The sequence below is a fragment of the Bos indicus x Bos taurus genome, chromosome 3 (assembly GCF_003369695.1).
Source record: "Bos indicus x Bos taurus breed Angus x Brahman F1 hybrid chromosome 3, Bos_hybrid_MaternalHap_v2.0, whole genome shotgun sequence".
In the NCBI taxonomy this organism is placed as follows: domain Eukaryota; kingdom Metazoa; phylum Chordata; class Mammalia; order Artiodactyla; family Bovidae; genus Bos; species Bos indicus x Bos taurus.
This window is the reverse complement of record NC_040078.1, coordinates 110,499,522-110,514,852: the sequence shown is the minus strand read 5'-3', so window position 1 is coordinate 110,514,852 and position 15,331 is coordinate 110,499,522. Positions and strand designations below refer to the sequence as shown.

Here is a 15,331-nt window from a genome sequence, read left to right as displayed (position 1 = left end):
GATGAGCATCTTTTAGTTCTTATATTTATTTCTAAAAGGAACTGCTTAAATTTTCGTAGCATCCTAAGATTATACTTTTTTTTTTTAACATCCATTATATTTCTGAATATGCAAATCAGCATGTCTTCCTTATTTAGATGACTGTAAGTTTAGAACGTTTTGTTTTACTCTAAAACCATGCAGAAGTAACCTCCTAGTCTACTGGCTTTCAAACCTCTTGACCACATGCAGAAAACATACATTTTACATTGTGACCCAGTGTATGATCACATACCCAAAGAAAACAAGTTTTATAAAACAAAACTGACTTTTATTATATATGATGGACTGTAATATTTGCTCTGCTGTCTTATTTTGTTTAAAAAAAGAAAATGGTAGTATCAATCCTCTAAATTGATTTCTTGATCTACTAATTGGTGAGAACCCAACTGTGCAAACTTTATCATAGGGCATTTAAATTAAAGATGTAAATACTTACTATTCTCTCTAATGTTAATTTTACCTTCTCTGATTTTTTTAGGTTGCAAATTGCTTTATAAACATGACTTGGCAAAACGCTGGGGAAATCACTGTAAAATGTGCAGTTATTGTTTACAGACATCTCCCAAATTGGTACAGAATAATTTAGGGGGGAAAGTAGAAGAGTTTTGTTGTGAAGAATGCATGTCCAAATATACAGTTTTGCTCTGTCAGGTAAATATGATTCACATTCCTGGTTTTTCAAGTTAGGGCACATTTTTCCCTTCTTTTTTTCTTTCAAATAGTATAAAGGGCAATTAATGATTTTCAGTGTTAAGTATTAATGTAGGATTTAAAAAGACTTTAATGTTACTGAAATTACATTGCTTTTGTTTTTTAATTTCCTTGTAGAAGACATATGTCTTAAAACATTAAAATATTTAAAATTATAATTATTCACTTTAAAATAGTCTTCTGACGTGTTTAAGGAGGATCAATCTATTTCCATTTCACTTTTTAAAAATTGCTATTTTTGGCATCTATAATGTGACTTTTTTTAATGTTGTATAAGATTGTTGACATAATTTCCAATTTCAGAATCATTAACCTTCATTTTTTCTTAAAAAAAGCTGAATTATAGTATTATAGTAAAGTATTAGGTGTGCAATACAGTGATTAACAATTTGGAAAGGTTATACTTCACTTATAATTATAAAATATTGCCTATATTCCCTGTGGTGTACAATATCTTTATAGCTTATTTTCTGCATAGTAGTTTGTACCTCTTAGTCCCCTACTGTATATTGCCCCTCCCTCCAGGATAGTTAACCTTCCTTTTAGTGATCTAAATTCTAAGCAGATTTCCTCACTCGTTACCTGGGACCTTTTATTTAATCAGTCCATAGATAATTTATTTCTTACTTCTTTACTGTCTTCTGTTTCTTTTTTCAGATGGCAAAATGTGATGGTTGTAAGCGACAGGGTAAGCTCAGTGAGTCCTTGAAATGGCGGGGAGAAATGAAACATTTCTGTAACCTGCTTTGTATTTTGATGTTCTGTAATCAGCAAAGTATGTGTGACCCACCTTCACAAAACAATGCAGGTAAAATTAAACTTGAGTCTTAGGTCAATGCCAGGGACTAACTACTCTTCCACAGATTGAGAACTTTAAACAGTTGTAAATAATTTCATGAATTGTAGATTTCATTCTGTTCAAATCACATTAACATGTAGATCCCTTTTGTTTAACACCTTAGGTTAATGCCCTAAATTCTTTCAGTTTTCTCTGAGCATATTTAGTCAAATAAACTCTGTAAGAACTTTATGGGAAAGAATGGCAGTTAACGTTTTATAGTTGAAGATACACATCTTGACTTCTTTAGAAAAGCACTTAAGATTATAACAAAGAACATGGAATCTAAACCACATAGCCTTTTGTATATACCACATGCATAGTTATGCAAGCGAAAGTACATGGAATACTTTTAAGGTTTAGTAATTTAAAAATAGAAAAAAATACAGTTAATCTTGAAGTGACTCTTTAATCTATTTTACTCTAACATAAAAGCATTGTTTAACCATCTTAAGATGTTGGTTTCTATGTATGTTCATATAAATTACATGAGGTTTTCTTATTTTTGTTTATTTTAATCAGCAAGTATTTCCATGGTGCCAGCTGCTTCAGCAGGGCCGCCATCTCTAAGAAAAGATTCAACTCCAGTTATAGCTAATGTGGTATCATTAGCAAGTGCTCCTGCTGCTCAGCCCACAGTGAATTCTAACAGTGTCTTACAAGGTATGGCTTGATTTGACAGCAGTTATTTAGCCTTTTTGAGGTTGACGACAGTGGTCCTCTACCTTTTTTCTGTCTGTAATCATTTTCATGTGTTTGTCACATTCATATTAGGAATGGTGGTTCCCTATGTGCTGCTTTGGCATTAAACAGTGTTTTTGTAGTTTCCAAATCTATTTTTCTTGTATAATACTTTAGATGCTACTCTTCCCCTGAATAAAATAAAAGATAATACATATTTTTATTATAAAACTTTGTGTTTGTTTTCTGAAAATCAGCTGTTAATGCTAGTGTTTAAATAATAAGATCCTAAATTTTATATTTTTATTTATATCAGGTGCAGTTCCAACAGTAACAGCAAAAATCATTGGGGATGTAAGTTTTATTATTTTTATTGTTATTGCTACTGTCTTTTCCATCTTATGCAGAATGAATATGTCTAAGCTGATTTGCCCTTATTCATTTTTTATTTATTATATAAAATAAATTTCATGAGTTCATTTAATCTTGTTCAGGAACAGGATTTCCTGGTTATTTAACTAGGTCTTTTATGGACTTCAGTTTTTTTGAATGCTTTATATAGTTACTGAAAATTTTTGTTTTAATTGTATAGAATTAAATCTTATAGCATTTAGGCATACAAGGATTTGGGGCATTTTGTAATGTAGTCAGATTGTAGATGAAGTATTTGTAGAAAGTAGCTTGTTTCCCATTCAGTGAAGATTATGCTATAAATAAGCATTCTTTTTTTTTTTTAAAGCTAAATATTTTTGTCTCTTAAGGACAAAATCAATAATGAGAAAAACTTAGGACTAGAACAGTGGCATTTCTAAAGTCTTTCCTAGTTTCTGGGACAATTATCATATCATCTTTTCTCAAGTTACTTATAGGATCATGAGTGATATTATTATTTCTAGTTACCTTGAAACTGGTTCTTCTAAGATTTAACCCAGTCAAGAAAAAACAGTTCTTATTTTAAGCTCAACCATCATTGTTACTGATCAACAATATTTCATTAATACAAATGGTATTTTTCTTGGTTAATAGAACTGGTAATTAGATACATTCAGAGTTAATATGTAGTTATCAAGGTATTCCTTTATTGCTGTTGATATTTTAGGAATTTTGTATTTCTTACATATTTAATTGAATATTTATATTCTGTGTCTTCCATGTGATTCCATTATAGCATTTCTTTTGAAATTATAATACTTTGAAATGTAACATTATGTAGTGAAGTGTTAGTCGCTCAGTCGTGTCTAACTCTGTGTGACCCCGTGGACTGGGGCTTACCAGGCTCTTCTGTCCATAGGATTCTCCAGGCAAAATTACTGGAGTGGGTGGCCATTTCCTTCTCCAATGATATTATACAATATTTCTCATAATTAGTAAGCTTTTCGTTTCTGATGTATTTTTTTACTAGGCAAGTACACAAACAGATGTCCTAAAACTGCCACCTTCCCAGCCTCCAAGACTTCTGAAGAATAAAGCTTTATTGTGCAAACCCATCACACAGACCAAGGCCACCTCTTGCAAACCACATACACAAAACAAAGAATGCCAGACAGGTATGTTCCTTGTGTTTTCTTTGTTTAATTTTTCCTAAAGGAAAGGAATGTGGTATGTGCTTACAATAATTGTGTCTTTTATTTCATAGGTGATGTATTTCATTGCTTATATACATTGCACAATTGAGTCCTTACAGTATCCCCGTGGGTTAGGTGTTTTCAGTACCTTAGTTATGGCAGAGGAAAGGTAGTTGATAATACCATACCATGAATGCTTCATTTCATTTCTTTATTCATGACAGTTATTTATTATGGGAAATATATCCAAATTCCATAGCTTTTGGAATTATATATACAGGGTCTTAGTTAAGAGGAACTATTATTTTCCAGAGCACCCTTCAGTTCAGTTGAGTTCAGTCGCTCAGTCGTGTCTGACCCTTTGCGACCGCGTGAATCGCAGCACGCCAGGCCTCCCTGTCCATCACCAACTCCTGGAGTTTACTCAGACTCACACGTCCATCGAGTCAGTGATGCCATCCATCCATCTCATCCTCTGTCGTCCCCTTCTTCTCCTGCCCCCAATCCCTCCCAGCATCAGAGTCTTTTCCAATGAGTCAACTCTTCGCATGAGGTGGCCAAAGTACTGGAGTTTCAGCTTTAGCATCATTCCTTCCAAAGAAATCCCAGGGCTGATCTCCTTCAGAATGGATTGATTGGATCTCCTTGCAGTCCAAGGGACTCTCAAGAGTCTTCTCCAACACCACAGTTCAAAAGCATCAATTCTTCGGCACTCAGCTTTCTTCACAGTCCAACTCTCACATCCATACATGACCACTGGAAAAACCATAGCCTTGACTAGACGGACCTTTGTTGGCAAAGTAATGTCTCTGCTTTTCAATATGCTATCTAGGTTGGTCATAACTTTTTCAAGGAGTAAGCATCTTTTAATTTCATGGCTGCAGTCACCATCTGCAGTGATTTGGGAGCCCAAAAAGATAAAACTCTGACACTGTTTCCACTGTTTCCCCATCTGTTTCCCATGAAGTGATGGGACCAGATGCCCTGATCTTCATTTTCTGAATGTTGAGCTTTAAACCAACTTTTTCACTCTCCACTTTCATTTTCATCAAGAGGCTTTTTAGTTCCTCTTTACTTTCTGCCATAAGGGTGGTGTCATCTGCATATCTGAGGTTATTGATATTTCTCCCAGCAATCTTGATTCCAGCTTGTGCTTCTTCCAGCCCAGCGTTTCTCATGATACACTCTGCATAGAAGTTAAATAAGCAGGGTGACAGTATACAGCCTTGATGTACTCCTTTTCCTACTTGGAACCAGTCTGTTGTTCCATGCCCAGATCTAACTGTTGCTTCCTGACCTGTATATAGGTTTCTCAAAAGGCAGGTCAGGTGGTCTGGTATTCCCATCTCGTTCAGAATTTTCCACAGTTTATTGTGATCCACACAGTCAAAGGCTTTGGCATAGTCAATAAAGCAGAAATAGATGTTTTTCTGGAACTCTCTTGCCTTTTCGATGATCCAGAGGATGTTGGCAATTTGATCTCTGGTTCCTCTGCCTTTTCTAAAACCAGCTTGAACATCTGGAAGTTCACAGTTCACGTACTGCTGAAACCTGGCTTGGAGAATTTTGAGCATTACTTTAGTAGAGTGTGAGATGAGTGCAATTGTGCGGTAGTTTGAGCATTCTTTGGCATTGCCTTTCTTAGGGATTGGAATGAAAACTGACGTTTTCCAGTCCTGTGGCCACTGCTGAGTTTTCCACATTTGCTGGCAAATTGAGTGCAGCACTTTCACAGCATCATCTTTCAGGATTTGAAATAGCTCAACTGGAATTCCATCAACTCCACTAGCTTTGTTCGTAGTGATGCTTTCTAAGGCCCACTTGACTTCACATTCCAGGCTGTCTGGCTCTAGGTGAGTGATCACACCATCGTGATTATCTGGGTTGTGAAGGTCTTTTTTATACAGTTCTTCTGTGTCTTCTTGCCACCTCTTAATATCTTCTGCTTCTGTTAGATCCATACCATTTCTGTCCTTTATCGAGCCCATCTTTGCATGAAATGTTCCCTTGGTATCTCTAATTTTCTTGAAGAGATGTCTAGTCTTCCCCATTCTGTTGTTTTCCTCTATTTCTTTGCATTGATCGCTGAAGAAGGCTTTCTTATCTCTTCTTGCTATTCTTTGGAACTCTACATTCAAATGCTTATATCTTTCCTTTTCTTCTTTGCTTTTCGCTTCTCTTCTCACAGCTATTTGTAAGGCCTCCTCATTTTTGCATTTCTTTTCCATGGGGTTCATCTTGATCCCTATCTCCTGTACAATGTCACGAACCTCTGTCCGTAGTTCATCAGGCACTCTATCAGATCTAGTCCCTTAAATCTATTTCTCACTTCCACTGTATAATCATATGGGATTTGATTTAGGTCATATCTGAATGGTCTAGTGGTTTTCCCTACTTCTTTGGTTTAAGTCTGAATTTGGCAAGAAGGAGTTCATGATCTGAGCCACAGTCAGCTCCTGGTCTTGTTTTTGTTGACTGTATAGAGCTTCTCCATCTTTGGCTGCAAAGAATGTAATCAGTCTAATTTCGGTGTTGACCATCTGGTGATGTCCATGTGTAGAGTCTTCTCTTGTGTTGTTGGAAGAGGGTGTTTGCTATGACCAGTGCATTTTCTTGGCAAAACTCTATTAGTCTTTGCCCTGCTTCATTCCGTATTCCAAGGCCAAATTTGCCTATTATTCCAGGTATTTCTTGACTTCCTACTTTTGCATTCCAGTCCCCTATAATGAAAAGGACATCTTTTTTTCATCTTGATGACAAAGAGTACCCTTAGGTTTGGACTTTTCCACACTCTGTTTCAAATAAAGTCAGTTCTTTTGGGAAGAGCTTTAGGGCTTTCTTTTCTTATAAACTGCCTCTTCCTTCTTTGACCTACTGCTTTTCTGGATTGTGGGCACAGTGTGAGCTTCTGACCTTCTTAGCTTGCCTCTGCTAGCATGGAATCTCTGCCCTACAGGTGAACTGGGATGAAGGTTGTTCAGACCCTGGCTTTGATAGCCTTGCTGTTCCTGTAGTTGTTGATGTTCAGTTCCTCAGTCATGTCTGACCCTTTGCAGCCCCATGGACTGCAGCACACCAGGCTTCCCTGTCCTTCACCATCTCCTGGAGTTTGCTCAAACTCATGTCCATTGAGTCAGTGATGACATCCAACCATCTTGTCCTGGGTTGTCCCCTTCTCCTCCTGCCTTCAATCTTTCCCAGCATCAGGGTCTTTTCCAATGAGTCAGTTCTTCACATCAGGTGGCCAAAATATTGGAGCTTCAGCATCAGTCCTTCCAGTGAATATTCAGGATTGATTTCCTTTAGGATTGACTGGGTGGATCTCCTTGCAATCTGAGGGACTCAAGAGTTTTCTCCAACACCACAGTTCGAAAGCATCAATTCTTCAGCACTAAGCCTTCTTTTTGGTCCACCTCTCACATCCCTACGTCACTACTGGAAAAACCATAGCTTTGACTCTACGGACCGTTGTTGGCAAAGTAATGTCTCTGCATTTGAATATGCTGTCTAGGTTTGTCATAGCTTTTCTCCTAAGGATCAGGCATCTTTTAATTTTATGGCTGCAGTCACCGTCCACAGTGATTGTGGAGCACAAGAAAATAAAATCTGTCACTGTTTCCATTGTTTCTGCATCTGTTTGCCATGAAGTAATGGGACCGGATGCCAGGATCTTAGTTTTTTGAATGTTGAGTTTTAATTCCTGTAGTAGGTTTTCTCTTTATGGGTGGTAGTGATACGCACTAGGAAATTAACCTTTCTGTCCTGGAGTTTGAGGGAATAAGAGATAATGGTGGCCTGCCCCTCCTGGTGAGATACAGTAACCTTGAATTGGGAGCTGAAGGAAGAGGAGCCCATTCTTGTTGGTGACATCCATTCCAGAGTAGAGTTTCTGTCATATTGAGCTGGGTGAGGCAGGGATGTGGAGCAGGTGGTAGATCAAATGTCATAGACTCCTACTGTTCTTACTGTATTTAGTAGATTTTCTTAAACATTTCTCCATTTGATGTGTACCCTTTGGACAATTTCAAAATAATTTAAATGGTTATTTTTTAGATTTTCACCAGCTTTGCTTGTTTCCCTAAAGAATGGATCTCTGGAGCTCCTTATGCTGCCATCTGAAAATCCCAGAATTTTTAAAATAGAAAGGAATCTTAGATTCTTAGACCTGGAAGGTTATCCTCTAGGCAGTACTTCTCAAACATGAACATGCATATGAATTACTTGGGAATGTTGCTATGTAGATTATGATTTAGTGGAGCTGAGGTTCTGCATCTTTAAAGTTCCTGAGTAATATCAGTGCTGGTTCATGAACCATGTTGTATAGCAAGGCTATAGATAAGATAGTCCTGTATTTTTATTGTGTCAATAGTACCTTTTTAAAAAATTATTTTTAATATTTTTTTGCAGTAGGTCCTTGTTGGATATTTATTTTAAATATAGCAGTTTGTACATGTCAGTCCCAAAATAGTGACCTAGTTTACCACCATGTAGCTTGGTTACTGCATGATAAATAGAAGGGGAAAAGATGGAAGTAGTGACAGATCTTCCTTTTTTGGGGCTCCAAAATAACTGCATATGGTAACTGCAGCCATGAAATCAGAAGATGATTGCTTCTTGGCAGGAAAGAGATGACAAACCTAGACAGTGTGGTGAAAAGCAGAGACATTACTTTGCCAACAAAGGTCCGTATAATCAAGGCTCTGGTCTTCCCCGTGGTCACGTATGGTTGTGAGAGCTGGACCATAAAGAAGGCAGAACACCAAAGAGTTTTTGCCTTCGAACTGTGGTGCAGGAGAAGACTCCTGAAAGTCCCTTGGAGAGCAAGGAGATCAATCTTAAGGGAGATCAGCCCTGAATATTCACTGGAAGGAGTGATGCTAAAGCTGAAGCTTCAGTATTTTGGTCATCTGACACGAACAGACGACTCATTGGAAAAGTCCCCAGTGCTGGGAAAGATCAAGGGCAGAAGGAGAAGAGGGCATCAAAGGATGAGATGGAAGGAGAGGAGGGCGTCAGAGGATGAGTTGGCTGGATGGCATGCCCGATGCAGTTGGCATGAACTTGGGCAAACTCCAGGAGATGGTGAGGGACAAGGAGGCTTGGTGTGCTACAGTCCATGGGGTTTCAAAGAGTTGGACGCAACTGGGTGACTGAAAAACAGCCGCGTGGTTATCAGACGTCTCTAATCGTAACTTTTTTTATGTCCACTGTACCATGGTAAAATTGATCCCATATTATTCACCCCTTCTGACCCTAGACAAATTGTCAACTTTTCAGTTCTCCTTACTAGAAATACCTTTCTCTTGCATTAATGATTTTACAGTTATCCAGCATATGTTTCTGGCCTACAGAAAAGACTTTAGATGGTTGTTAAATAATTGAATGACTCCTACCTCCATCCTTCCCATTTTTTCCTTACTCATGTATAAGTTAGTGTCCAAGTTCTATTTAATTTTTTAATATCTTGGACCCTCTGCTGTGAATACTTACTCTTTTTCTGCAGCTATCATAACCACCCTAGTTCAGGCCCTCATTGTCTTAGCTCTATATATTGTAGTTGCTTTGTATACTTTGTATTCCATCCAAAGATGGCAGCAAAATTAATCTTTTAAAATGCAAATTTTATACCATTACTTTGTGCTAAACAATTTGTAGTACTTCCTACTGTTTACTAGAAATGATTTTAAATGTGTATTATAGCCTTATGAAAAGGGCCCTTCTATATATTCAGTCTCCTCTTTAACATACACTATTCATGTTAAGTTTTCTATACCTCCCTTCTAAGATCACTGTTCATTTATTCATCGAGTTATAGCCACCATTCATCTTATTCTTGTGTCATTGATAATTATTGTGTTGCCCACTTTTTGTTAGTGCTTTATACTCAAGCCTTTCTTCCCAATTTCTCCTTTCTATGAACTCCTAGTATCATGGGTCTGGGGTACATGCTCAGTCACTTCAGTCATGTCTGACTCTTTGCACCCTATGGACTGTAGCCCACCAGGCTCCTCTGTCCATGAGATTCTCCGGGCAAGAATACTGGAGTGGGTTAACATGCCCTCCTGGGGATCTTCCCTACCCAGAGATCGAACCTGTGTCTCCTGCATTGCAGGCAGATTCTTTACCCACTGAGTCACCTGGGAAGCACCCTAGTATCATAGATATTTCTTTTGAAGTACAAAAAAAATTTTTTTATTAGAATGTTGTTTCTAACCCTCTTTGTTTTTGTGTGGGTTTTTGCTTTTATTTTTGTTTTTATTAGAAGACACTCCAGCTCAGCCCCAAATTATTGCGGTGCCAGTTCCAGTACCAGTGTTTGTACCTGTACCTCTTCATCTTTATACTCAGTATGCACCAGTCCCATTTGGAATTCCAGTTCCAGTGAGTAATCATTGAGAGGTTAAGGCTAATCTAGTGCACGTTTTTCTCAATTAAGATTTAGCAGCTCCATAAAAACTTTTCACTTGTTGGTAAAATATACCTGACTCATGTTGGATATCATCATATTACTTTAATTACTTGAACATGGAATATATAAAGGACAGCTCCTGATTGTATCCTGCCTTCTCAGATAAGATTATGATGTAGTTTTTTAAAATATTTTAAACACAATAAGGCCACTAACATAGAAAAAGATTGGAAATGGTGTGTGTTAGAATCTTATATTCTAGCATGGCTGAAAAGAGGAGTACTGTGATTTCCAGGATTCTCACTTTTTATGAAAGAAAAATGTATTCATTTTTTATCAGAAAATACATATTTTCTTGGTACTGAATTCTTACGAGAAATACTTGTGTGAAAATATTAAACAAGAAATATAATCAAAAATAAAAATGAATTGCTTAATTATTCTTTTAAAGGATTCAGAGATACTTTTTTTGAGTGTCTGAAAAGCACTTACTGAGTTTTTATTTAAGAGACTGTAGTCTTATAAAAACAAACTAGCAAGGCTGTTTTAATTGTTGGCCATAGAATATCTTGGATTTGTTTATTATTTTTGTATTTAAATGATCTCACAATTAATAGTTTTGATGATAGACCATTTCCCGAGAAAGTCTTTAGTCTGTCCTTGGTCTTTCAGATGCCTGTCCCTATGCTTATTCCATCCTCAATGGGTAACGAAGATAAAGTCACTGAGAGTATTGAGGACATTAAGGAAAAGCTTCCCTCACATCCTTTTGAAGCTGATCTCCTTGAAATGGCAGAAATGATTGCAGAAGATGAGGAGAAGGAGAAGACTCTATCTCAGGGAGGTTGGTATAATTTTAAAGGAAATAAAAAAGAAAAGCACATCTGCAGACTTTCAGGTCAATGAAAGTGCAAGAGTAATTTTAAGTATTAGCCAGTGAGGAAGTTTCTAAAAGCTTTTGCTGTTATTCAGCCACTAAGTCTAAAAGCTTTACTTGTGTTTAAATACCAAGTCTGTGGGCTTGTTAAACTTGTTAACTCTGAAACTCTGTGCAGTTTAGGAAAAAAACTAAGTTTTGATATAATTTCTGGTTCTTAATGTTTCCAGAAAAATAACATACAAATCCCTGTTTCATGATCATATTCTGGTTTTATACTTCTTGTCAAAGCCTGTGTGCTCAGTTGTTCAGTTGTGTCTGACTCTTTGCAACCCCATGGACTATAGCCCACCAGGCTCCTCTGTCCATGGGATTTCCCAGGAAAGAATACTAGAGTGGGTTGCCATTTCCATTTCCTTCTCCATTTATTTGTATTTTGTTTATTATTTTTGTATTTAAATGATCTCACAAGTAATAGTTTTAATGATAGACTTATTTCCCGAGAAAGTGAACCCGGGTCTCTTGCATTGAAGGCAGTCTCCTGCATTGCAGGCAGATTCTTTAGTGACTGAGCCACTGGGGAAGCCCCTGGTCCCCAAATAAAAATTCCTGTTGTATAATAATCAGCTTGTTGGTAGAAGGTCAATAAAATTTTAGGATGGAAAAACATTTAGTTCAAAATAGCCTATAGATAAATCCCATTTTATGAGTGTATAATAATGATAATAACAGTAGTTAAGATTTATGTCCTTGCTGTACGCTAGGCATTGTCCTAAATGCACTTGTATACGTCACCTCATTTAATCTTTACAACTACTCCTTGAGGGAAGTATTGTTTACTTTAGATTCTTCTTTTGGAAAATAGGCTAGCCATGGTTATACCATCAGGACATAATGAAACCAGAAGTTGAATCCAGGTCCGTCTCACTTCAAAGAAAGGATTTTGACTAGAACTCAGTAGTATGTATTCCAGAATGGTTTCCAGCCTTAATTACCACCTTCTTGATTTATGGATGAAAGAAGAGATATAATCATAAGAAAAGATAGAGGAAACAGTGTTTAAGGTAGTTGAAATGTACAGGTGAATTTTTGTAAAAGCAAAAAAAGCAGAGACATTACTTTGCCAACAAAGGTCCATCTAGTTAAGTCTATGGTTTTTCCAGTAGTCACGTAGGGATGTGAGAGTTGGACTGTAAAGAAAGCTGAGTGCCGAAGAATTGATGCTTTTGAACTGTGGTGTTGGAGAAGACTCTTGAGCGTCCCTTGGACTGCAAGGAGATCCAGCCAGTCCATCCTAAAGGAGATCAGTCCTGAGTGTTCATTGGAAAGACTGATGTTGGAGGCTGAAACTCCAATACTTTGGCCAGCTGACTCATTTGAAAAGACCCTGATGCTGGGAAAGATTGAAGATGGGAGGAGAAGGGGACAGAGGATGAGATGGTTGCGCGGCATCACCGACTCAATGGAAATGAGTATGAGTAAACCCTGGGAGTTGGTGATGGACAGGGAGGCCTGGCGTGCGCTGGTCCGTGGAGTCACGAAGAGTCAGACATGACTGAGCGAATGAACTGAACTTTCACATATCATTGATGACCCAACAAATTATTCTTTTCTGACAACTTTTTTCCCATCATGGCTTTTAGAAAGCTAGCCACTGGGTTCTGATTTTGTATAATACATTCTAGAGATTTTCTGAACAGTTTAGCATTTGAAAAAGCTACTGTCAACTTTTCAGTTGTGTTGCCACTGTATTTTTAAATTATATATACTTTGAGAGATGGATAAAAAGCTTTTTGTCATTATCGCAAAGTTTCTGGTCTCATTTTGCTCTTTGGTGTATAATCTGATAGTTGTGACCCATTTATATATGGATGTTAATATCTTAGAATATTGCTCCTGTACTTGGTCTTCTAATATCTGATACTTATTTTGGAAGTTCAGGCAATTTCTAATGATAAACCTCATTTTAACTTGTCTTCTCTATTCGCATTAATAGTCAGCATTTATCAGATATTTCTTCTATACAAATATTGTGAGTTTGCCTTAACTTGCAGTGGAGTCAAACAGAAAAACTTTAAGCTTCAAGCCAGTTTTAATCATCATAGTGTAAGTAAAATCAAATGGTCTAGAAATATAACAGTGGGAAAAATTAATTCCAACTGAAAGGATCTGGCTCATTTATCTTTGATTTCAGGGAAGAGAGACAGTTTTCCTTGGTTTTTAAAAAAATCTGATTTTTTAATACTCTGAATCTTTAAACTTTTTACATTTATTTTTTAATATATGTATTTTATGGACATTTAGTTGACTTACAGTGTTTCAGGTACATAGCAAGGTGATTCAGTTATACATATACAGATATAATATTTTTGAAATTATTATCCATTATAGATTATTACAAGATGTTGATTATAGTTTCCTGTGTATAGTTTGCTGTTCTATACAGTAAAACTTTTCTTGTTGCATATCTATTTTTTTAGTTAGAAATCTAGCATTCTATTCATTCTAAGTCAAACAAGTGGTATTAAAATGTCATAAATTTTTTAGTTAGGCGAAAATTCCTAAGTTTTCTGAAATGTATATATTGTACATATTATTTATATATTTATTTATTTATATATATTTATATATTTATGGACTGAGGTTCGTGACATTGTACAGGAGACAGGGATCAAGACCATCCCCATGGAAAAGAAATGCAAAAAAGCAAAATGGCTGTCTGAGGAGGCCTTAACAAATAGCTGTGAAAAGAAGAGAAGCGAAAAGCAAAGGCGAAAAGGAAAGATACAAGCATCTGAATGCAGAGTTCCAAAGAATAGCAAGAAGAGATAAGAAAGCCTTCCTCAGCGATCAATGCAAAGAAATAGAGGAAAACAACAAAATGGGAAAGATCTCTTGAAGAGATCTCTTCAAGAAAATTAGAGATACCAAGGGAACATTTCATGCAAAGATGGGCTCGATAAAGGACAGAAATGGTATGGACCTAACAGAAGCAGAAGATATTAAGAGGTGGCAAGAAGACACAGAAGAACTGTACAAAAAAGATCTTCATGACCCAGATAATCACAATGGTGTGATCACTCACCTAGAGCCAGACATCCTGGAATGTGAAGTCAAGTGGGCCTTAGAAAGCATCACTACGAACAAAGCTAGTGGAGTTGATGGAATTCCAGTTGAGCTATTTCAAATCCTGAAAGATGATGCTGTGAAAGTGCTGCACTCAATTTGCCAGCAAATGTGGAAAACTCAGCAGTGGCCACAGGACTGGAAAACGTCAGTTTTCATTCCAATCCCAAAGAAAGTCAATGCCAAAGAATGCTCAAACTACCGCACAATTGCACTCATCTCACACGCTACTAAAGTAATGCTCAAAATTCTCCAAGCCAGGTTTCAGCAGTACGTGAACTGTGAACTTCCAGATGTTCAAGCTGGTTTTAGAAAAGGCAGAGGAACCAGAGATCAAATTGCCAACATCCTCTGGATCATCGAAAAGGCAAGAGAGTTCCAGAAAAACATCTATTTCTGCTTTATTGACTGTGCCAAAGCCTTTGACCGTGAGGATCATGATAAACTGTGGAAAATTCTTCAAGAGATGGGAAACCAGACCACCTGACCTGCCTCTTGAAAAATTTGTATGCAAGTCAGGAAGCAACAGTTAGAACTGGACATGGAACATCAGACTCGTTCCAAATAGGAAAAGGAATACATCAAGGCTGTATATTGTCACCCTCCTTATTTAACTTATATGTAAGTACATCATGAGAAGTGCTGGGCTGGAAGAAGCACAAGCTGGAATCAAGATCACTGGGAGAAGTATCAATAACCTCAGATATGCAGATGACACCACCCTTATGGCAGAAAGTGAAGAGGAACTAAAAAGCCTCTTGATGAAAGTGAAAGAGGAGAGTGAAAAAGTTGGCTTAAAGCTCAGGAATCAGAAAATGAAGATCATGGCATCTGGTCCCATCACTTCATGGGAAATAGATGGGGAAATAGTGGAAACAGTGTCAGACTTCACTTTTTTGGGCTCCCAAATCACTGCAGATGGTGACTGCAGCCATGAAATGAAAAGATGCTTACTCCTTGGAAGAAAAGTTATGACCAACCTAGATAGCATGTTGAAAAGCAGAGACATTACTTTGCCAACAAAGGTCCGTCTAGTCAAGGCTATGGTTTTTCCAGTGGTCATGTATGGATGTGAGAGTTGG

The 15,331-nt window shown here is 37.2% G+C and overlaps 1 protein-coding gene across 5 annotated transcripts in view; it reads left to right on the top strand.

Moving 5' to 3' along the window:
* ZMYM4 (zinc finger MYM-type containing 4) overlaps positions 1 to 15,331 on the top strand; it is a 164,825-nt gene that overhangs the window by 106,244 nt on the left and 43,250 nt on the right. For 4 of the 5 annotated variants that reach the window (XM_027537871.1, XM_027537873.1, XM_027537875.1 and 1 more), the window contains 7 exons: positions 521 to 693; positions 1,411 to 1,561; positions 2,114 to 2,254; positions 2,589 to 2,626; positions 3,675 to 3,819; positions 10,100 to 10,218; positions 10,919 to 11,090. In XM_027537871.1, coding sequence (XP_027393672.1) covers positions 521 to 693; positions 1,411 to 1,561; positions 2,114 to 2,254; positions 2,589 to 2,626; positions 3,675 to 3,819; positions 10,100 to 10,218; positions 10,919 to 11,090 — 939 coding nt within the window. The remainder of the gene's footprint in view (positions 1 to 520; positions 694 to 1,410; positions 1,562 to 2,113; positions 2,255 to 2,588; positions 2,627 to 3,674; positions 3,820 to 10,099; positions 10,219 to 10,918; positions 11,091 to 15,331) is intronic. The other variant, XM_027537872.1, reaches the window with a different exon arrangement.